Genomic DNA, 22,433 nt, shown 5'->3' with positions numbered 1-22,433 from the left:
GATTTAAGAAGGGGAAAAGGTTTCTGTGGGACAGCAATAGCAGGAGGAGTGAGAATATGTGAGGGAAACAGCATACACCCAGGTCACTGAGGAAGGAGGGGAGGAGGTGCTAGAGCAGAGATTCCCCTGCAGGTGATGCAGCTGTGCCCCTGAAGCCCATGGAGTTCCATGGGGGAGCAGAGATCCACCTGCAGCCCATGCTGGAGCAGGTGGCTGCTCAAAGGAGGCTGAGAGCCCATAGAATGCTGTGCTGGAGTAGGCTCCTGGCAGAACCTCTGGAGCCCTGCAGAGAGAAGCCCATGCCCTTAGGTCAGTTTGGGTCAGCTATCCTGAGTCCTAGCTGTCCCCTCTCAAGATCTTTCCCACTCCCAGTCCACTGGTGAGGGGGATGCCAAGCGGACACCTTGGATGCTGTGAAGCACTGCTTAGCGGTAGCCAGAGCACTGGGTGTGCTCTTAGCACCTTCCTGGGACTATGAGGGCTGCTCTGTATAGTTAACCCATCCCATCCCAATACAGTCAGGAAGATTAGGAAAAGCCAATGTGCTTTGGCTGCAAATGTCTCCGAAAGGATCATGGTTTCATTCCCCCCTCTCTCTGTGGCTGTATTTGCAGTACTGCTGAGCATCTTGTCTCACTCAGGTGTCAGTGCTTTGCTCAGCTGTTTCAGTATTGAAGGCACTTGTTCCAAGTCACAGCTCCAGCCTGAGGTGTGTGGCATGTGGTGGACAGCTGTGCTGGAAGAGGGCACACCTCAATTCCATCACTACTTTTGGACTAACTCAGCACAGAAAACAGATCCTGCTTCATGGCAGGAATGAAAATTTCAGCTGAGGAATACATAAAGATGTTTTTCTGAAGTTTTATTTTCAAAATTCATAACTATTTTAGCATGCAGACTTACTGGAAAGGGGCAGATTAAGAGTTTCTAAAAACCAACCACATAAAAGCCTTATTCCTGAGCTACATATGTTTGGTTCTTAGAAGAGCTGAAGTTCATGCTTTGCCATCTTTTGTTCAGTTGGGGTTGACAGAAATATTAAGCTTTAGGCTTAAACATGGGCACAGTCAAGTAACTTCTGTAGAATGGAAGTCAAATTAGGTAACCTAAAAACCTTTTAGCCCTAAAAACAGGGAAGCAGCTGAAGGGCCACGTTTTCCAGAGCTTTTGCTCAGTGGCTGAATCCCATCTGTTCTCTCATAGGGCAGCGAGTGAAAGTGTTAGCAGAACTTCCCACGTCTTGTACCAATGCTCTGGGAACGTGGCCAGAAGCAAACAGCTTTTTGTCCCCAGTTCAGTGTGTCACACTGCCAGAACCACTTGTGACCCCTGAGTGGGCACACAAGAGCCACAATCCTCAGCAGCCCCTGTGTATTAACTGATCCAGTTCAGTGGTTACCTGGGATTCAGTTTATATAGGGATCAACTTTCCTCTGGTGCTCTACAGCCCTGGTATCCATGCCATGAGGAAAGCACCATGTTGTAAGGAAAGTTTATGTCTTGTGAGATCTGACACAGAAGTGAAAAATGCAGCAAAGGGCCTAATGAGGGAAGAGAAGGAAAGATGACTTTATGCTGCAGCATGGTCAGAAATACCCTCAGTACAAGAGCACCCAAAGCCCGTGTCTGTTGCTGTCTGTATCTTTAATTCAAGCTTTAACACCTTGCCTGTATTTAGTACCACATTCCAAGTTATAGGGCTGATACAGGCTGGCAGTGAAGTGCCAGTGTGCTAGAGAAGAGCAGTGTGCCAGAAAAACACCTTTTCTGTTACTTTATTTGCCTTTATTCTACAGAGGAGCTGGTCACCGAGGTGCCACCTGCCTGCAGCACAGACTGCTGCCAGTCACACCCAGGGTGGTCTCACATGGGCTGTTCACGAGGTCGAGTGACATGATGCCACCACATGGGAGGCAGATGCCCTTCCTTACGAGCTGGAGGCAAAGCTTCAGTTTTTGGACCATCAGCTGGAGTCTCTTCTTGTAACTGCTTAACCTAGAAGACAAGACACAGAACTGCTTTAGCACATTAACACACATTCCCATTTCCAGTGCCCAGGAAGTAAGCAAAACGAGCCCCTATTTCCATTGAGAAGAACCAGTGGTAACACCTTCAGCTCACAGGTTTCATGTTTCCCAACATTATCTCCAATTCAGTCATCATTGTAGGCTCATACTACCTAATTAAGAAGGAATTTCTAGAAGCAAGAGGTGATTTACAAGAGAAACTTCACTTCAAAGGTGAATTATTTCCATGTAATTCATGTCTACCATTACTCTATCAAACAGGCTGAATTATGCTGCTTTGCAAGCTGACAGGGAATTCCAAGCCCGGACCAAGTTTCCTTGCAATCAGTAGGAGACTTCTGTTCCTGCACCTCACCAACAGCCCCTCACATGCTTCCAATACCCATTTCTTGAAGCAGCACGAGTGCTGGCTGTCCCTGTGTCAATCCTGCTCAGAGTGCCATGTTCCATACAATCCAACTGAATCAAAGAACTGTTCTAGGAACACCCAACTTCTTCCAATCAATTCTCAGTTTAGGATGGCCAGAAATTAGTCTCAGTGCACAACTGATGACCACTGCAGCAAATCACTTTCAAAGGTGTAACCAGGAAGTGTCAGAGCTCCACAGCAGCAGCAGATGAATTCTCTGGCTGTTACTCTCCTTTCATCCCACTTTGGACACTTTTTCCCCCCACAAAACTGCTACAACAGCTCTCACTAACTGACACAAGGCTGCAGGTTCAGCCTTAACTTCAAATTCCCTCCATAACCCTTCAGAAGCTGTAACAAATGTGTAGGCATTTTAGGTTGTTTGACACTGACAAGGCCTCCAGCACTGAAGAGTCTAAATGAGACTGCAGCAGACATGCAGTAATTTTTCCAAGAACACATCTGTGCCACACAGGATTCTTGTGTGCTAAAGGGACTTTCCTTTGCATAGGGCAAGTACTGACCTCTCTCTCCCAGCTTTCCTGCTGCAGCTTCTTCCACTGCTCTCGTTTGGCAAAGTAATCAGGATACATTGCCTTCTCAGAAGGGTGCCAGAAATCCAAGCACCATTCAGGAATCTGTTGAGGAAAAATATGATTTAAAATACTATTTTTATATATGAAATCACATTTGTACACACATGCAGAAGAATGAAAAAAGGCTGAAGCCAGTCTTAGTCCCTAGGGTGGTTTTTTTTTCCATTTTGAAGCATAACATAAAAACGCCAAAGCTCTACACATTTAAGAGCTGCCTGACTATCTCAAGGCACGTGGCAGAGGTCAGAACTTTTCACACATTATCCTAACCCACAGGAACCCATCACAGTGACTTGCTTAAATCACAGCATTCCAAAACAAGTCCCAGGTCATCTCAGTTTACTGTAAACTTCTCAAAACAATTCCATCTGGTAAAGGAGAAGATCTGACTTCTTTTCTTCCTTCTCTCAAAGGCAGCAGGTCAGAGGAATACTTCATTCCAACTACTGATTTATTTTATTTGACAGAGACAGAACATTACAGCTAATTTCTGCTTATCTACAACTACTAAGAAAGGAGCCGTTTCCTAGACCATTAAGATCTGGAGAATGGTCTGACTTCTAAGACCTGACAAGGGAAAAAAAACAAAATTTAAATTTTTGCAGTGATTTAAAAAAAACCCAATTGTTTACATTTTAAAGAGAGAAACGCTGATTAAAGAATCCTAATTAAAAAAAAATGAAGAAGTTGCTCCAGTACCACCATATATATTCAGTCATATTCACACTTTTCATTTCCTGCTGTGATTCTCATCAAAGAACAAACCTTTCACTGAATGGAAATAGCACAGCTGCTGAAGTAAGTATCCACACACAGCAAACTCCAGTTAAAACCACCAATCAGCCTCAGTTTTAAAAATTACACTTTGAAGCAGCATCCACAATGAGCAGTCACTGATACACAAACCAGCCAAAGCCTTGTGACAGCCATTTTGTTAAGACAATTTTTAGCCCATCAAACTGGGAAAAGAGCACATCACCCAGTTTGTGTTTCTGTATGAAGACTAATATTGACCACTTATTGCTCAGCTGCCCTTTTTTCTGTCCATATTCCCTGTCACTATTATCTCTACTACTTCTCAGGTACTTGACCTTGGCATAAGCTTAAGCAAGTCCTTCTTTTTTCACTCATATATTCTTTAGTCTGCCCCTGATAAATCTATGTCATATTTTTATTTTTTACGTGGCTTAATATGCAAAGAGATCTGATCAGATCCAGTCTTGCGCCAGCACCTTTTTCAAATTCATGAGGAAATGGCTGCCTGCAGTCTCTAGGTCAGTGTTAACTTCTAACACATTAAAAAGATGATACCAATAAAGCAAAGTTCCTGTGTTTTTCTATGAAACTTTTGCTCCTAAATAAAACAATCTTGACGGCCAATGCCTGTAGAAGTGCCTTGAAGAGTCTAAAAATAAGGCTTCTATTTCCAGGCAGTGCTCCTCTCACACACAAACTGCACAATCTGGCACCTGCAGCATATGAAGGGAAATGGTAACTGGTAACATTACTCAAAACGCTGCAAGAACCACAGGAACGAGTGAAGCGAAGTCCCCGACAGCCAAGGTGACACCGGAGCTCAGCAGAGGAGCCAAGGCTGTGCCGGGGAGGCAGCAGAGCTCTCCCGGCGTGTTCACTTCCCCAGCTCAGCTCCAGCCCTTTCCTGCGCCAGCCTGACCCCCGGGGCGGACTGCGCTTGGCCAAAGAGCAGATGATTATCCCCGGGAAAAAAAAAAAAAAAATCCCAAAAGAGCAAGAAGCGGTGTCCAAACTCATCAAGAAATTCAATTTTCAAGGACCCGAGCAGCTCCTCCCACACAAGCAGCAAGATGTTCAGCGAGCAGTGAAGTGATACTGCTGAGCCAAGCTGCGGCCCTGTCCAAGTCAACTTAGATAAAAGAAGCTCAAAGCAAGTGCAGCAATTCGCAGCGTTAGCGGCACCTTACCTTGTATAACTCGTATCTCTCGTAGGACGTGCCCCCGGGGGAGTCGGGGAAGATGTAGGGCTGCGGGTGCTGGCTGGCCCAGAACTCCGCCTCGCCGGCCTTCAGCAGCTCGGTGGCTTTTACCATGTCCTTTATGCCCTTGTTCCTATCGAACCGGTCCCTCAGAAGGCAGGCGAAGTAGCGGTACTTGTCTCTACGGACAGAGGTCACCCACAGTGAGCAGGAAAACAACCACCACCCCACCCCGGGCCCAGCCAAGCGCGGGGCTGGGCGCCCCGATGTGAGGGCGGCCGGCGCTCCCTACTCCCAGCTCCCCTCGCCCTCACCGGTGGATGCACCAGGACTCGAGGTGCCGCAGGGATTTCTTGTACAGCCGCAGCACCTTCTGCTGGTGCGTCAAGAAGGCGGCCATGGCTGCGGCCCCCCGGCGCCGTCCCCCCGCGCGCGGGATGCCGGGAGGGCGGCGCGGCCCCGCCCGCTCTGCCGCGGGAGCGCGCCCGGAGCCGCCATGAGCCGCGCCAAGTTCGTCGGTGAGGGGGCGCCGGGGAGGGCGGCGGGTTTCTGTCCCCGTGTCTTCGATCCAGAGAACCCCACTCCTCGCCCGGTGCCGGCCCCAGGCGGCCGCCGCTACCCCACTCCGTGAGGGGCCGCGCACAGCGGACGGGCGTTGGGGCTGTGATGGCAGGGCTTGTCCCAGCCCTTCATCCAGTGCTGGTCGCCTCCTGCTCCAGCCCCTTATCCAGGGTTTGTCCCAGTCGCTCAGGCTTGTTACGGTCTCGTAGGCTTGTCCAGGCCCCTCTTCCAGGGCTTGTCGCCTCCTGCGGTCCCTCTTGGTGTCCCGAGGTTCGGCGGCCTTGGAGCCCCCAGGAATCGTTTGGGAATGTTTGTGCTGTGTCCGGGCTCTGGGGCTGCTGCTCCTCGGTTACCCCCCAGCCCTGGGGCTTCGGCCGCCCTTCCTTCCCTGTCCTGCATTGGCAAATTAGTCGTGGTTGTTTCTGATTGTATGGAACTGGCTTGGGTGAAAACGTTAGTATTTTTAGGAAATTAGACGTAAAGCGTGTAAATAACTTTAAAAGGCCGGTTCATGTGGAAACCCTTCGTGTTGCAGAGCAGCTTAATGTTTCCTCGGAAATTTTCCGTTCCCGCTAGGATCCCCGCTGGAAGCGCTGGCAGCTGCGGAGGTTCCTGGAGCGAGTGTGTCAGGCCGTGCCCGGCTGCAGCGCAGGGAGAGCCGTGGAGCCCAGTGCAGCGGGCTGGGCCGGGCTGTGCCGGGCCGTGCCGTGCCGGGCTGTGCCGGGCCGTGCCGTGCCGGGCTGTGCCGGGCCGTGCCGTGCCGGGCCGGGCCGTGCCGTGCCGGGCTGTGCCGGGCCGTGCCGTGCCGGGCCGGGCCGTGCCGGGCTGGGCTGTGCCGGGCCGGGCCGGGCTGTGCCGGGCTGTGCTGGGCCGGGCCGGGCTGGGCCGGGCCGGGCTGTGCCGGGCCGGGCCGTGCCGGGCCGTGCCGGGCTGGGCCGTGCCGGGCCGTGCCGGGCTGTGCCGGGCCGGGCCGTGCCGTGCCGGGCTGTGCCGGGCTGTGCCGTGCCGGGCCGTGCCGGGCCGGGCCGTGCCGGGCCGGGCCGTGCCGGGCTGTGCCGTGCCGGGCTGTGCCGTGCCGGGCCGGGCTGTGCCGGGCCGTGCCGGGCTGTGCCGTGCCGGGCTGGGCCGTGCCGGGCTGTGCCGGGCCGGGCTGGGCCGGGCCGGGCCGGGCCGGGCCGGGCTGTGCCGGGCCGGGCTGTGCCGGGCCGGGCTGTGCCGGGCCGGGCCGGGCTGTGCCGGGCCGGGCTGTGCCGGGCCGGGCTGTGCCGGGCTGTGCCGGGCCGGGCTGTGCCGGGCTGTGCCGGGCCGGGCTGTGCCGGGCTGTGCCGGGCCGGGCTGTGCCGGGCTGGGCTGTGCTGTGCCGGGCCGGGCCGGGCCGGGCCGGGCCGGGCCGGGCGGCTCCAGGCGGTACCTGCATTGCAGGTGCCCCGTCAGTGCTGCCGGGCGGCGGGGATGGCCCAGGGATGGCACTCCGAGGGACAACAGGCGGCTCTTAGGAGGCTTTCTGCTGTTCCCACCCTTGGAAGGCTGTGTGGGAGATGCTGCATTTTCCCTTCCTTTGTGCTTGTTTGCATAAATTTGTGTTTTCATGTGAGAAGCAGCTTTGTTTGCAATAAAAAGCATATGTGTATTCACTTTCGTGGTTATGAGGGTGTGCATAATACACTCACAGAAAGTCTGAAGTTGCACAGAGGCAAAAATTTGTTTTTTCTGTCACTTCTAGCAAGGAGTAAGTTTTCAAGTTATGCAAGCAAGATTATGCTTAAGCATTTTATTACTTCCAATGTTCTGGTCCAGGGTTTAGATAGGGTTTCTATTGTCTTCCCTAACTAATTAATGCTCAGAGTAAAATGTAGAGCAGCTATAACTTCTGATTTCTATCTTTGGTTTTCCATAGATATTGGTATTAACCTGACAGATCCTATGTTCAGAGGAATCTACAGGGGAACACAGAAACATCAAGGTAAATATTTCTTTCTTGCATGTCAGAACATGATGTTAGGGTTTCTTTCTTATCCTCCTTATGTACTTGGGCTTAAAGAAGAAAGCCTGACTAAATAAGTTGGCTACCCTAACCAAAGCACATTGTTTACATGCAAGTAACTCTGCTTCTGGAGTGAAATGGACAATGGCTAATCTACTTGGGATTGCATTGAAAAACTGATAATTTGAGAATTATGGACAGTGGTCTGTCAAAGTATTGCATTGCTGAATCACAGTTACTAACTATAATGTGAGGCTTTTTGCTCTTGTGGCCTTGTGATACAGATGTAAAAGTGGAGAGCCTTCTAAAGTATGTGGGAAAACTTCCACTGACTTCTTGGATTTAAATTTGATCTCCAGTTATTACACTTCGTTATTGTCTTATAAAGATTAAGGAAGTATGGTTCAAAGATTTAATGATAAGATTTTTTACTGCATGAAAATTGAAAAGTAGTTAAATTATGCTGTAAAACCTCAAGTTAAATTAATGACATTTTTATGAACTTTTGCAGATGATTTTCTGGATGTAATAGAGAGAGCAGTCAAAGTTGGCATTAAAAAGGTAATTTCTTACAATGAAATGGCTTCATAATTTTAAGCTGCTTTCTAATATTTGTTTTTTTTAGTGCTCTTCCACTAATACAATGTTTCTGGGACTCGAATGGAAAGTGCAGTAACTTCCTTCAATAGCACAAAAAAGTGTTCTGTGCAGAGCATTGCACGGATCATTATTGAAGCTGACTATAGAAGTTCAGTGATATTGTAGGTAATGTGGATGTAGAAGTTGTTTTGTACAGTTTCAACAGAAAGATGTTCTCCTCTGACCTGCTGTAATGAAATGGTACATCATTTTCCATGATGTACTATAGGCAGCCATTCCTTTTGTGTTCAAAAACATGACCTGTGTGACTCTTAGAGAGTAAATGCTTATCAGGAGCAGCTATGGGAGCTGGGAGTTGTTCAGTTGGAGAAAAGGAGGCTCAGAGGAGACCTTATTGCTTACAATTCCTGAAAGGAGGCTCTAGCCACGTGGGGATCAGTCTCTTTTCCAGGCAAGAAGTGACAGGACAAGAGGAAATGACCTCAGGCTCTGCCAGGGGAGATTCAGGTTGGACATCAAGGAGGAATTTCTTCATGGAAAAGGTGGTCAGGCACTGGAACAGGCTGCTCAGGGAAGTGGTGGTGATTGTCCCATGGAAGTGTTCAAGCAAGGACTGCATGTGGCACTCAGGGCTGTAGTTTAGTTGACAAGGTGGTGGTGATCAGTCAGGGGTGAGACTCAGTCGTCTTGGACGTCTTTTCCAACATTAATGATTCCGTGATTCTTAATCAACAATTGCTGCAGAAGATCAAACTCTTCAGATTGAGGTTTTCAGATATTTCTATATATAAAGGAAATTGGTAACTGCAGAAGAGCTGGGAGTGCCCACAAAATCTTACAGTTGAGACATCTGCATGTTTGCTGGTAAATACTGGCTTACATGTATTAAAACAGCATCATCAGGAGAGAATTTGTAACTCTGAACTTGAAACTGATGTTTTCAGAGTGCATCACATTCCATAGTTTAGCCTGCCTCTCTTTCTCTAAACTGAATAAATTTTTGACAAAATGAATTACCAGAGAATACAATGCCTACAGTCACAAACTATTCTACTGCACTAATAAGGCTACTGGATTAGAAATAAAGAAGTAAATGCTCCTGTAGCAGAGGAATGGGCATCTGGGGAGTTTGTTGAAAAACTCTTCTCTGAAAAGAGTGGGAAATGCACTGGGATTGCAAAAAAGAAAACTGGTGATGGAGAAGTTCCCTCACTGTAGCAAATACAGGGGTGAGGTCACATTTATACATGCTGTATAAGTGCTATTTAATTTTTATACCACCCCCTGAAAATAAGTGGCTTTTTTTTAAATCATCAAAAATAGATTACCTGCATTACTTTTTCAAGATGCATAGTGGATTGAGAAATGTTATTCAGTAGTTCCTGCCCTTAGCTGTTCTCAGTCTTGCTACTGGCCTGTACAGTGTCAGAAGCCTATTCCATCACAGATTGTTCCTGCTTGCCTAGAATCTTAATGTGCTGATTAGAAAATACCTTTATTTTTCTATGTAGCTGCTGCTTGATGGTAATTTTCTGTGAAGTTTTGCTCTGTGTCATGTATGCACTAAGCCATTTTCATCTTAACATTTCTTGGTGGTGTCATTGGGATGTGTCTGTCTGTCATGAGCACACTGCAAGAATGCCAGAGCCTGCTGGATAGCACAGGCAGGGAGAAGAGTTGTCCAAAAGCATTGTAGACATGATTGTTACAGCCTAGGGTGAAATATTCTGCAAATGATGGTTAAAAAAGTACACTGCAGGCAACAATTCTTATGGGATAACTTTAAGGTAAAAATAAAAGGTCAGAGATGGAAATTCTTAAATTTATAATCCCAGCTCTGATACAGACTCATTTTTTGGTTTAACTGCTTACTCATGTCTTGTTTTGGGTCTTTGGGAGTGTATACTTTCCCCAGCTGTAAGACAGGGAGAATATTTCTAAGTATCATTTCTTGAGTGCAAATACAGTCTTCAGTCATTGTGTCAGGAAGTTAATACTGCTGCACATTGAAGTATTTTATTCCTTTAATGATTTAAATACTTTGTATACAAAACACTGGATGAAGGGGGAAAAATCATATTTTGCTGCCTAATGTATTTGCTAGCTCCTGAGGACCACTGATGTTTATTGCTGATTTATGAAATCTTGTTATATATATATATTAGTAATAGTATTCTGATGTTCTCTGTCAAGATCCTTCCTTGTATCTGTTTTCTTAAACATTCTGTTTGATGTTCAAAGAATATCCACACTGACAGTGCTTTTCTTGTTTCAAGTTTTTGATTACAGGTGGGAGTTTAGAAGATAGTAAAGATGCATTGCAGCTGGCACAGACAAATGGTATTTTCGCTTTAAATTTACATTGTCAGTCAAAAATAAAACCTCCTATGCTCTCAGAATTGAGTTCAAAAGGACTTGCCCCAGAGGTGTTTACAGAATCTCAGATTAAAATGAGAAATTACATTTCAGAGTGGGATGAATGCATTGTGTATGAGTTCGTGTGTTGCTCTTTAGATCCCTGATGTTGGAAGGAATCACTCTTTTCCTGCATGCTCTATTTCTGAATAAAAATAGAAAATATAGGAATTTTCTGGAATAAAAATATTGATACAAGTTCCTGTCTTAGAAATAAGGTAAAATGATTACATGTTGTGAAATATATGTGGTTTGTTGCCTTTTTTTTTGTTTTTACTCACCAGTCTGTTATGACCAGCTTGATGATGAGAGGTGTCTTTCTTTTGGTTGTTCCCCTGGCTTTTCCTTTCTTTCTGTGAAAGGAGAATGGCTCTTCTCTTTTCTTTAGGCAAATTTCATTCCACTAATTACTTTAATATGTATTTGAACTAAAACATATTATGAAGTGCTCACAGAAACATCAAATAATTTTGCTTGGAATGAACTTAAGGAGATAATTTGGTCCAACCCAGTCCACCTCCCCACTTCCCTTTAGGAAGGCAGGACTGAACATTAGGATAAGTTGCTTGGGGCCTTATCTGTTTTTTTCCTTCCCCAGTGTTTTTACACGTAGCAGAAATGTTTGTTTTGGTAAGTTAATCTAGATCAGAAACTTGTTAATTCAGGCAGATGTGACCTCTGAAATTCTCTAAAATCTTACACAGGAGCATGTGAGGGACAGTTCTTACAGCTGGGATAACCTGATGCACTTTGAGCAAGATATATTTCTAAATGATCTCAAGAGGTCTCATCCAGCCTCAACAATTGTATGATTTATTGAGGGCTGCTCCACCAGAACAGTTCAGCTCTAAGCTGCAGTTTTGGAGTACACCAAATAATGTATACTAAAAAAAGGCACATGCACACACCCCAACTGGAGATACTGTGTGACATTTTAAAGGCAGAAAATGTCTGTCTAATGAAATTATCACTAAGATAAATATGGTCAAATAGAGTTTTCTTTTAAAATTGTGACCAATAAAAAAGCCCTCCAGAGGCAGATATTTTCTAGACCTTAAATAAATTTTCTTTTTTTCTTTTTCCTTAAAGCCTCCTAATACTCTCTTGCTTTAGACATGTTTTTCAGTACAGTTGGCTGTCATCCTACCCGTTGTGGAGAATTTGAGCAGAGTAGCCCTGAACAGTATTTATCTGAACTAAAAAATCTGATTGAAAAAAATAGGACAAAGGTAATAGCAGTTGGAGAATGTGGCTTAGGTAAGTGTTATCTTACTACTTCAATATTTATTTTTTCTAGACATAACTAAAAAAAATTTCCTAAAATACTAAATGGGTTCTTTATTCTTTCTGTTTGTAGATTTCGATAGATTAGAATTTTGCCCAAAGGACATCCAACTCAAGTAAGAAACTTTTGATGATTGTGAGTTGACTCTGCCACATAACATACTGTCACATCTAGCTCTAAAAGTTAAAGGGTTGAGCCCAGAGTTTTTTTTTGCAGAAATGGGAATTTAAAGAAATTGCCTACATTCAAGTAGTGCAATGTGCTAAATTTTGCTACCTGCCTGGTGTTGACTTATGTCAACATGTCTTATGTCAGCATGTCTTTTTCTGTAAAACTGGTCAGAAATTGTGGATTCATGGGTGTGACAGATTTCATTCTTGCTAATAGTTAAGAGCTCTAAGAGACTCATGGAAAAAATAACAAAAATGTAGTGTGTGAAAGAATTGGTTTGTTGAGTGAAAGGCATGAGGAAGGGAACAGAACTATCAAAAGCATTAGTCAGCAGTGGGGAAGAAAAGTTTTTAGTACGGAAGTGTTAGTTAGGAGCAGACAATGGAAAGCTGATGGTAAAGGTAATCTCAGGAGGTGGAGAAGTAACACCTGCAGCGTAGATGTTGCATGGAAAGAAGCTACCACAGCCCCTAAAATCAGCCTGCATTCTTCTATTGAGAACAACTCTCTGCAGAGGGAACTGATTGAAAGATACAGGTGATAAATTCAAGTAGGTTGAGTGATTAATGAATTACATTTGCGTGTTACTGTTCTGAGTAAATTAGTCACTGGGGGGCAGTGGTTGGTTGTGTTTTTTCTAATTGCTGCAGGTTAGCAGCAGGAGGAGTTAAATTTCTTCATAATGCTCAGCAAAGGGGACAGGACTGGTTTTCCTGGTAGAATTCAGTGTACATGAAGGTCAGCAAAACACACCTTAGAGCGTAACCTGTTTCCTTTCTGTGGCTGATGCAGTTCTAAAGTACTGATGGAGTATCAGATTTTGAGATCCTTAAGTGCTTTGATGTTATAGAGAGAAAAAATACATGTCTCATTTCCTTGTCCAGTGGACTGCAGCTGAAGAGGCATAGTGACTTCTAATTGGGTGCACTGAAATTGAGTTGTAAAGAAAGAGAAGACAGGCCTGATCAGTGAACTGAACAGGGGGAGGCAGAGTGTGAAATACACGGAGACAGTTCACTGGGTTTCATCTGCTCCAGAGTTCAGGTGCAGCAGCCACGGGGAGGGCTGGCACACAGCTGCACAATTTTCCCGCAGAAGAGCAGTATGTTTGTTTCCCAGGAAGTATCAGAGCATGACCTCTGTTTCATTTAGTACTTAATCAACATTTTCCTGATTAGTTATGCTGTGTTTTCTTTTGGATAATTTTCACCTGTAAAAAAAGAACATTATTTTTGACCTTCTTTTTTCAGTTTAAAAGTTATTAAGAATCTAATGAAGATGAAATTTCTTTGTTGTAGTGTTCCTAAGAACATTTTATTTCAAAAACTTCCCCATTCTCAGAACTTTTCCAACAGAAAGCAGTGATTTGAACTGTAGTAAGGTGAAGGTACTGCCTTCATGTTATTGTGAAAGTCATATTATAAATGGACTGGTAAGCATATAGAAGTTTCACATCTGCTGTACACTGGGAGGGGTCTGTGGTGTGTAGCAACACAAAACCAGGAGTTTTCCCAGCCAAACTGGGGGAAGTGAACAATATCACATGCACCATTTCTCAAATTAATTCAGAAGTGTTTGTCTGGAGATCTACTTCAGCAAGGCCAGTTTGCTTTAGCTCCTTCAGTGTCTTGATCCTGTAGCATTTGAACATGATGATCAAAACTAAGTTTGCTCAAAGGAACAGGTTGTTCCTTAAGCACTGGAACTCCTCATCAGGGTTAGTTTTTTACTGAGTAATTTTGTTATCATTCCAATCAATGTATGTGTGTTTTCTTCATGCTTTTCCAGGCTTTGGGTTTTTGAATTTTTTAATTATTATTTTTGTCTCTTCAGTCACCTCCCCATCCACCTTCTCTTTCTCTTTGACAGGCCAAGGAATAACATACGTTGGGCTTTGTTGTTGCTAGGAAGAAGTTTGAGTTTCATTTCCATTTGTGTGGGCACTAAGCTTTGTATTTTCAATGGCTCTACCCTTCTCAAAATTATATTGAAAATGGCCAGTAGGTTATTTAGGGAGCTTATTTGCAATTCTGTCTCTAAAACCACTTTCCCATATGAAACCAGTATTCTGTTAAAAGAAAACCCACACCAAAATGTAGCTATTCAGCCACAAGAGCAATCATGAGTTGCAATTAATTTATATTTAGTCAAACAAGCTAAATTAAGCATGATATCTAGACAAAGAGGATTCAAAGTAGGTGTAATGCATTCTCATGAATTTTCATGTCAGTTTTCAAGGTTACAGCTGATTTGTTTAACCTGTTTTATCTCAAGGAGTTGCACTGATTAACAGGGAGGTAACTTTGATCTGAGAAATATCAACTTGTAATATACAGAAAATGGTGAAAATGACATAAAATTAAATGACTAGTTGCATATTTGTTTAGGGTCTTTTGTTTGTTTGGTTTTTTTAGGAAAATGTAAATCAAGCTAATGGTTTGCTGCTACTTTCCCAGATTGATAAGTGACTCATAAAGAGTAGTGTGTGATCCCTGGAGTTTCCCTTTGAAATGGGTATGATAACTGATGGTGGGAATTTCCCTGTGCCCTGGACTGTGTTTTAACAGCAACACCTCAAAAAATCCAGTACGTGCACAGAGCCTCAGCCTGCTGGGAGGGGCAGTGTTGTTCTGCTTTGCCCAAATAACATCGTCTTTCCAAGGCATGTGGACACTGAGTCACCCATGCACTGCTGGCCTTCTGCCATGCTTCAGTTCCAATGCTGTGTTCCCTGAGCATGGCTGATTTCCCTGCCTGGGTGGAGTGGGCAGCAGGGATGTGGAATGGTAATTGCAGAGCTTGCTGCTAATGAGCAGCACAGGTTAGTCCAGTGCTAGGTATGTTCCTTTGGCAGTTGCATCGGGGAACCTGGCTATACCTCCTTACCTTCCTTCTGCCCACATTCCAGTGCCTCTTCACAGGCTGGGGCCTTGCTGTTACTGCCCCATCAAGGGCAACTCGAGGAGTACAAAGTTGGAGGGGGACAAAAAAGAGTGAAAGGATGCAGGAACACAGAGGAGGGGAGGGAAAACAGGTAAAGACAGAATGGGGCAGAAGTATGATGTCTAATCTGATGTTCGTTCCACCCTAAGAGAGGAAGGACTCACCTCCATGGCTTGTTACTCACAGCTCAGCAGCTCTGATGCAGTTTGGCCACTGGAGGCTGTAAAAGCCTTCACAGTGCTCCCCTGCTCACCCTCATTGTGTTTATGAGTGCTTCTTGAAATAGTGGCCTCTGTGTCATTCACACTCTCCCATTCCTGACATTCAGATCATTCAGATCATAGTTCCTCTTTCATTAAAAAATAAGTAAATTTTTAAAATTAACTCCAGCACCCACGCTATACAGAAGTACATGCTCAGCATATACACATATAAATTCTGCAGTACTGAGGCTCTTGCCTGTCTTCACGCATAGATCACAGCTGTGGCAGTACATGTGGGAAAGAGGTTAAGTTCTTGCACAAATAAGAACTTTTGCTTGGCAAATCGATTAATTCTGTCTTTAGCTCTGAAGGACAGAAGCTTGGGAAAAAAAGTCTTTTACTGTCTTTATTTGTTCTTACACTGAGTTTCTCTTTAAAAGTGAATTTTATTTTACAGGTATTTTGAAAAACAGTTTGACTTGGCAGAACAGACACAGCTGCCCATGTTTCTGCACTGTAGAAACTCACATGCTGATTTTTTAGGTGGGTTTTGTTTGAGAATTTCCTATTTAGAGCAAATTCTGAATATGAAAATCTTCTATATTCATTTGTTATAAAGCTGTCTTACATTTTTATTTTGTTTCATAGACATAATGAGAAGAAACCGAGATAGAATTGTAGGAGGGGTGGTAAGTATGGACTTCAGTGTAGCATTCATTTTTCCATGCATGTGTGTGAATATTATTGCTTAATATGCAATTTCTTGCTTGTCATAGAATCTAGGTAAGCTTCCTGTTACATGATTTAAGCTGTTATTAAATGGTAAATTTTCCAGTCCCTTTTACTATTTTTATGTTCATTGCTTATTCGACAGGATTTTTGCAAGGTAAGAATATAGGCTGAGAAAAAGGTCTGCAGCTGATGTGAACAGTTTTTCTTGGCCTGCCAGAAGGACAGTTTAAGCACCTTATAATTGACATTGGCTTTTCCCCAGTTCCCCCTCAGTGTCTGTAGCTGCAATTCATGCAGACCACAGATAATTTAGATGTGTGTTCTGAGTGGAAACTATAACCTCAGACATTTGCTTCTGACGTTAGACATAATTTTCAAATTAGATCCAGATGGAACTCATGATTACTTTGTCTTTAGATATTCAGAACATGTTTTTTAATTCAAAAGTCTAACAGGAAAAGCTTTGGGTGAAACGGTCAGGGAAGTCCAGCAGTGCTTTTTCAGGTTTTCATTATGACTGGATTTTTCAAAAGTAATGAATGCTCATGACAAGAATATCACAGTCCCCAGGTTTGTCCTTTGTTACAACAGAACCCTTCCCCACTCTCAGTGCTTTGCATGTTCTGCTCCTATGTAATGCTGTGAAGGCTCTCCTTCCTTCCCCCCTTTCTTTTCCTGCACAGCCAGGAAAGGGGGGAAAAACGAGCAGGCATCTGCAACTGCCTGTCCCTGTCACAGCACAGGCAGAGCAGACAGTCTCTTTACTGCACTCAGGCTGAGAAGATGCAGTTCCCAGCTGCATTACACCGTGTAACTTGTGATCCTCCACTTTCCTCTCTGGAATCACCAAGTCTCTGGAATGACCAGAGTGTCTCGCTGGTTCCAGTGGACTAACATCTGTGGAGATCAGAATGCTGCTCTTATGGTGGCCCTGACAGTGCCCTGAAGGGAATACTGAGGAAAGAATCTAAAAATTCAGCATGCACAGGATTACTTCCTGAGTATGATCTCCCAGTTACCAGTTCTCCCAGTTAGAGGGAGTTCCAGGGCCAAGAGTATTACTGAATAGGCCTTTTCTACACATATTTATCACTGTTAAAATGTGGTAACCACTTCTAGTGACTTCAGCCTGAACTTTGCTCAAATTCATAATCAACTGAGCCATGTTCCATCTTGATGTTTGTAATGATGTGTAATGCATACTGTTGAAGGTATTTGATGCTAATAAAAGGCAATAAATACTTGAATCATTGGAGTTTTATTAAAAGTACATATGTATTTTTATGTCTGCATCTATATGTGTTCTAGGTACATTCTTTTGATGGCACAAAGGAACAAGCAGCAGCTCTAATAGATTTGGATCTTTATATTGGAATAAATGGCTGGTAAGTTCTTTACAGGAAATATATATAACTGCTTTAAAATGGCAGCTGTAGCAAATTCATTGCTTTCTTTAAACAATGAGGTCAAGTTTTCAAAGCTCACTAGACCCTTAATCATCTGACAGATTTAGAATTGCTCTCATTAGTCTGTTAGCCATCAAAGCTCTTGCAATGCAGCTCAGTGAGCTAATCCACGTCCACTCTACTACCCTCAGGACAACCCTTGTTTGTATTTAAATAAGGTTGTTGAGCATGGAAAGATTCCTTCTGAGGAGCATTTAAAAAACAGCCTGACTTCAAGCTGCCTGTCAAATGGTAGAGCAATGCAAATGTAACCTGAGTGCCTCATCTCCTGGTTATGCAGTTTGGATTCTCAGCAGTCACCTGGCCAAATGCCAGCCAGCACCACTTTGTAAGGCACAGAGGCTGTCACCAGGCAAGCAAGGGCAGCCAGAGGGGTTCTACAATTTACTGGGGTGAGATGGCTTCTCCCACTAACTAAATTTGCTATTTTCTGCAGAGTTTTAATTTATGGGCAGAATGGTTAAAAAAGGAAGCCGATTTTATTTATGAACAAAATTATTTAGGAAGCTGCCTTTGCTACAAAACACTTTAACAGCCACAGTAATTATTTTTATATACTTTTTATAGGTTTTTTAACCAAAATTTAAATTTTTCTAGTTCACTGAAAACAGAAGCCAACTTGGAAACACTGAAATCAATTCCTAGTGAACGGTTAATGATAGAGACTGGTAAGATTTTATATCTTGGTCAGTTTGTGACAATGGGCAATGAGATATACTAGATTGTATAGGTGTAGCAATCATAAAGCAGAATCAAGACCTAAAGAATTCAGAACAGTGGATGTTTTCTCTACTTGAGAAAGCAGTTTACAAAAGTTCTCCTTTCCAGCCTTCTGCTGGAAGGAATAAGCTGCTGTGTCAGTCCCTGACATTGCAGGGAAGGATGAAAAGGACAAATTGACAACTCGGATTTTTAAATGTACCCGAATCCTGTTAGAGTATATTTTAAAATGTAGCTTGCTGGAGATGTGCCAGGCACAGGGCAATGGCTCTGAATTAGCCACTGGCAGCAGCAGTGCCATTTGGAAACAACTGCTCTTTAAATGGAATAGTTGGAAGAATGCTTAAATTCCCCTCTTACCCCACTGAGCAGTCATTTTAATGGACTGACTGGAGATGTTGTGTTTTATTTTTCCATGTGCAGTTATCAATAATTGACAAGTTACACATACAGTAATTATTTTAATTTCTGACTCTGAGAAAGGAAAATCACAAACTGCTAAATCCTTAAATGTATTTGCACATGAAGTACAGACCTGTTGTACAGGAAGTTTCTGTGGAATGCACGCAGTGTATCTGGCTGTCTTTATCATGTCAGAGGAAATTAGTGTTACATATTATTATTGTTGATTTTTTCAAGTGTAAAATCCAGAAGATAATGGTGTAATAATCCAAGGTATTAAAGTGCCCAGATCTCTTAAATTTCCTTTTGAGTTGGAGGTTGCTGCTAGAAAGAGATGGCAGGAACTTTTGTCTGTAGAAGTAGTTGATTAAACTATCTCATGCTACTCTTAAACAACTGCACTCCTAATTCTTTCTTTCAAATTAAACTAGATGCACCTTGGTGTGGAGTGAAAAATACTCACGCTGGATCAAAATACATTAAAACTACATTTCCTACAAAAAAGAAATGGGAAAAAGGGCACTGCTTGAAGGACAGAAATGAACCCTGCCATATAATGTAAGTGTACCACTGTACTCCTATTTTAAATACTTCAACTGTGACATAAAAAAAATAGAAAAATCCTGGTTCACTAGTAATGTAGAAAATAGAAATTAATTCAAAATGTACTGGAACTTGTGCAAGGTTTTGCTTTATAGGCTGTGGAAAAAATTAGAAGTCTTAATTTTACTTCTACAGCAATTCTGGGTGTACAGTGCTCCCTGAAAGTGAAACCAGTACCGTTTTTATTTTTTTCACTTGATAAGTGTAGAAGGTTAAACCCTCTAAAGTAACGTGACTTGAATATTCATTTCACTCACTTGTTGTTCAAGTAATTTTTAAAACTGATCCAGCCTTGGGGATCAGGCCAGTCCTACAGGTGGGACAGTGCCAAGACACCAGCAGTGCCTGTGACATGAACTGCCACAACATGCATTTTGTCAGGGATGTTTCTTTTTTCTGCTGTTATGCTTCAAAAAATCTGATCCTGTGAAATTTAGATATGGCTGACAGCAGCCAAGATACAGAGTAGTGAAAGAAAACTCCAGGGGCTTATGGACAGAACTACTAAGCACAGACACTGTTTTCTGCCTCCTTCCACACAGCTCCTCACAGAAGTGTGAAAAGCAGGGAAATGTGTAATTGTTTTAAATACCTGCATTAAATACCATTAAGAGATGAAATGCTGAATTTTCAGAATTCCCTGTCTAGATTTTGAAATACTGCTCAGGATCATACTAAAGATCGAGGTATGCAGCAAGGTGTCTAAACAAGAGCTTATTTGAGAAGTGAAGGGAATTCTGTTGCTTTTTGAGACATGAAGGAGCTTGGAAAACCACTGATAATGTAAAAGCACAGTTTAAGCTTACATGGTGACAACTCCTAGTATTAAGATATATTAAATGCAATTATAACAAATTGCATATAACCATTGTGAATTATAACACTCATTGAATTTTTTTTTCTTGGCATTTTAAATGTGAAGAGGACACATTAGCACAGGGAAGGGTTTTCCTGCAGTATTTTAAGACTTTCTAGGGTCAGCCAATGATTTTGGAATGGGAGAGGAGATCAGTTGAAAACACTCTTTTGATCGTAAGTGAAGGGCCTACTGTTACTATTTCAACCAGCCTGTATGTCAACAACACCCCACACGTCTGCTGCCTTACAGAAGCGTTTCAGAAACCCCCAAACTCAAAATGTAGATGCAGAGTGCACAAATGCACTCAAGATCATTACACAAATGCTGTGCTTTGGCTTTTCCCTTCGTTTATGAAATAAATCTTGTTTGGCTCAACCTTATTTTGAAATTGTCATCCCAATAATGTCCATTATAACCAGTGGAATTTCAAGAATCCCTTAAACCTTAAGAAAAATGAAGAATGGTAACTGATAATTGGTATTTTGCGACTTTTCAAGTAGCAAAATCTGGTGTGAGGGAATGTTACTCAGTCCACAAAGTATTTTTAATGTTTAGAGTATATATCCAGTTTAATACATCTCAGTTGGCAGAAAGAATTTTCCATTTCTCTGTTTTCAGTGATGCTGGACATCTTTCAGCTTTGATAGTGATATTTTTGCTTCATAGATATATATTTAGAACTACTCCCCTTGGAAGCTATTTTTTAAAAAATTCGGCCACAAGACTTCTCTTTCCACCTCAGCAGTTTTGCATACACAGTGTTACAGTAACATACAGCCTTCTAGTGCATCCAAGTGAGAAGAGATGAGTAATCCCTAAGCCTTGGGTGAAATTCTTTGGTATTTGTTACTTACTAGTAGGCCTGATCTCACTCCATCTCATCTGGAATATCCTCTTAAATCAACAAGTTGTTTGGCCAATTCTGCATCTAGGAAAATATTTTCAATAAAGTAATGATTAAAGCAACTTTTTCTACTCTGTCCTTTCACCAAGAGAAGTTTAGCTATTGCCTCAGTTTAGAGGCAAAATCCAAAGCCCACCAAACCCTACTACCAAGCTTAAGCTTCTTACTCGAAAGAGTGAAAGAGTGAAGTTTGAAGTTTTTTACTGCTACTGGAAAAACCAAAGTATGACACGTCTGAGGAAGGGTACAGAATATTACTTTAAGAATGACTGTTAAAAAATCAAGGAAGCAATTGCAGAGAAAATGTTGTGGCTTAGTTTTAATCATGTCCATCCCATTTACAACCTCCTCTTCCTGGCTTGTATCAAGGCCCTGGGCCTTTTGAAATTGATTATTTAATATTTACTGCAAATACCTGACCACATTAATCACGATTAAGCTAAAGAACAAGGAAGTAGGAGTAAGTTACTTTGGCAGCACTGTGTTCTGATAAAGCTGTATCTGGAATTCAGGCTTTACCATAGACCAGTCTATTCATAGTGCACCTTTAGCCTTGACAGGCTGAGTTTTTGTTTGAAAAATGAAGATCATTGATAAAGACACCCACAAAATGACACTTCCTTCAAAACAGAAAGCTGTTTAATTACCTCCAAACAAGAGTCAAAAGACCAAAGATGAATCTGTACCAGTGAGCAAACCAGTGTTCAGTGTAAAGGAAATGGCAGTTAGTAACTTAAAAGTGAAGCTATTTGCATATCTGAGTACCCTGCCCTATTGCTCTTAGTGTAGGTTTTTATTCCAGCTTAATCTCAGTGACTTGTACATACATATGCAGCAATCTGAAGTACATTCTGAATTACTGGGTTAAGGTCTTCTAATATAAATCTTTCCTTTTTAGTCAAATACTGGAAATAATGGCGGCAGTAAGAGAAGATGACCCCCTTGAGTTGGCCAATACTCTATATAACAACACCATTAAAGTCTTCTTTCCAAATATGTAAAGTTGTTTTTCTTACATTTATTCAGTGTAACTTCAGTAAATATATTGCAAAAACTTTAAAATCATCATACCTGCAAGTTCTAATCAATGGAAGCCAATATGTAGTGGGTTTGGGGTTTTTTTATGGTACAAGATTAAAGCTGCTTTTAAAAAGGTGGTCTGCCTTTGTGCAGTTTCTCGGCCCTGTTCCCCTTCCATCAAAATTCAGGATCGACTTCAAGGCCAGCCCATGCCTGTACCTCCAGCTGGCAGTGGAGGCACAGGATGAGCACCAGGCTGCTGCATTCACATGTAAAGCACTTCAAGCTACTGCTGGCAGTTCAGGAGGGTTGGACACATCCATGGCATGCACTTTGCTGCTTCATCAGAAAGCTGAGCAGTGTCGCCTTTTGTTCCACATACGCAAATGCTAGAGCATTAAGTCTACCAACCTAAGTTTTTTACGGATTTTTTTAAAACACAACTCACTAGTTTTTTGCAATAAAGCTCTGCTAATACTGAATTTGTAAGTAAAGCTGCTTTGGCTCAGGCTTTCATTTCCAAGTTGACCTGCAGAACAGTCTGTTTTCACCAGTATTTTTCATTTGCATCCAGAAGA

The 22,433-nt window shown here is 43.0% G+C and overlaps 2 protein-coding genes across 5 annotated transcripts; one reads left to right on the top strand and one right to left on the bottom strand.

Annotated features, from left to right (window-relative positions):
* Positions 1–1,759: 1,759 nt before the first annotated feature.
* On the bottom strand, positions 1,760–5,485 carry NDUFB9 (NADH:ubiquinone oxidoreductase subunit B9). The gene is given in 5 exon segments (XM_066336019.1): positions 1,760–1,995; positions 2,961–3,074; positions 4,976–5,168; positions 5,302–5,413; positions 5,416–5,485. Coding segments are annotated over 5 exon segments (621 nt in total). The 3' UTR covers positions 1,760–1,863.
* On the top strand, positions 5,394–21,837 carry TATDN1 (TatD DNase domain containing 1). 4 transcript variants are annotated; one of them, XM_066335987.1, is made up of 12 exons: positions 5,394–5,505; positions 7,446–7,511; positions 8,044–8,093; positions 10,409–10,472; positions 11,661–11,804; positions 11,905–11,947; positions 15,607–15,692; positions 15,798–15,838; positions 17,190–17,266; positions 17,945–18,015; positions 18,901–19,027; positions 21,734–21,837. In XM_066335987.1, exons 1-12 carry the CDS (start codon positions 5,484–5,486, stop codon positions 21,834–21,836), a joined length of 894 nt encoding a protein of 297 aa, XP_066192084.1. In that variant the 5' UTR covers positions 5,394–5,483; the 3' UTR covers position 21,837. The 4 variants fall into 4 exon arrangements, with proteins under 4 accessions (XP_066192084.1, XP_066192100.1, XP_066192092.1 ...); XM_066336003.1 differs by lacking the exon at positions 21,734–21,837 and adding an exon at positions 19,510–19,914; XM_066335995.1 differs by having other exon boundaries at positions 5,440–5,497.
* Positions 21,838–22,433: the final 596 nt, after the last annotated feature.

The sequence above is a fragment of the Sylvia atricapilla genome, chromosome 1 (genome assembly GCF_009819655.1).
Source record: "Sylvia atricapilla isolate bSylAtr1 chromosome 1, bSylAtr1.pri, whole genome shotgun sequence".
NCBI lineage: Eukaryota > Metazoa > Chordata > Aves > Passeriformes > Sylviidae > Sylvia > Sylvia atricapilla.
The sequence above is the reverse complement of the archived record's forward strand: the minus strand, read 5'-3'. Positions and strand labels throughout refer to the sequence as shown.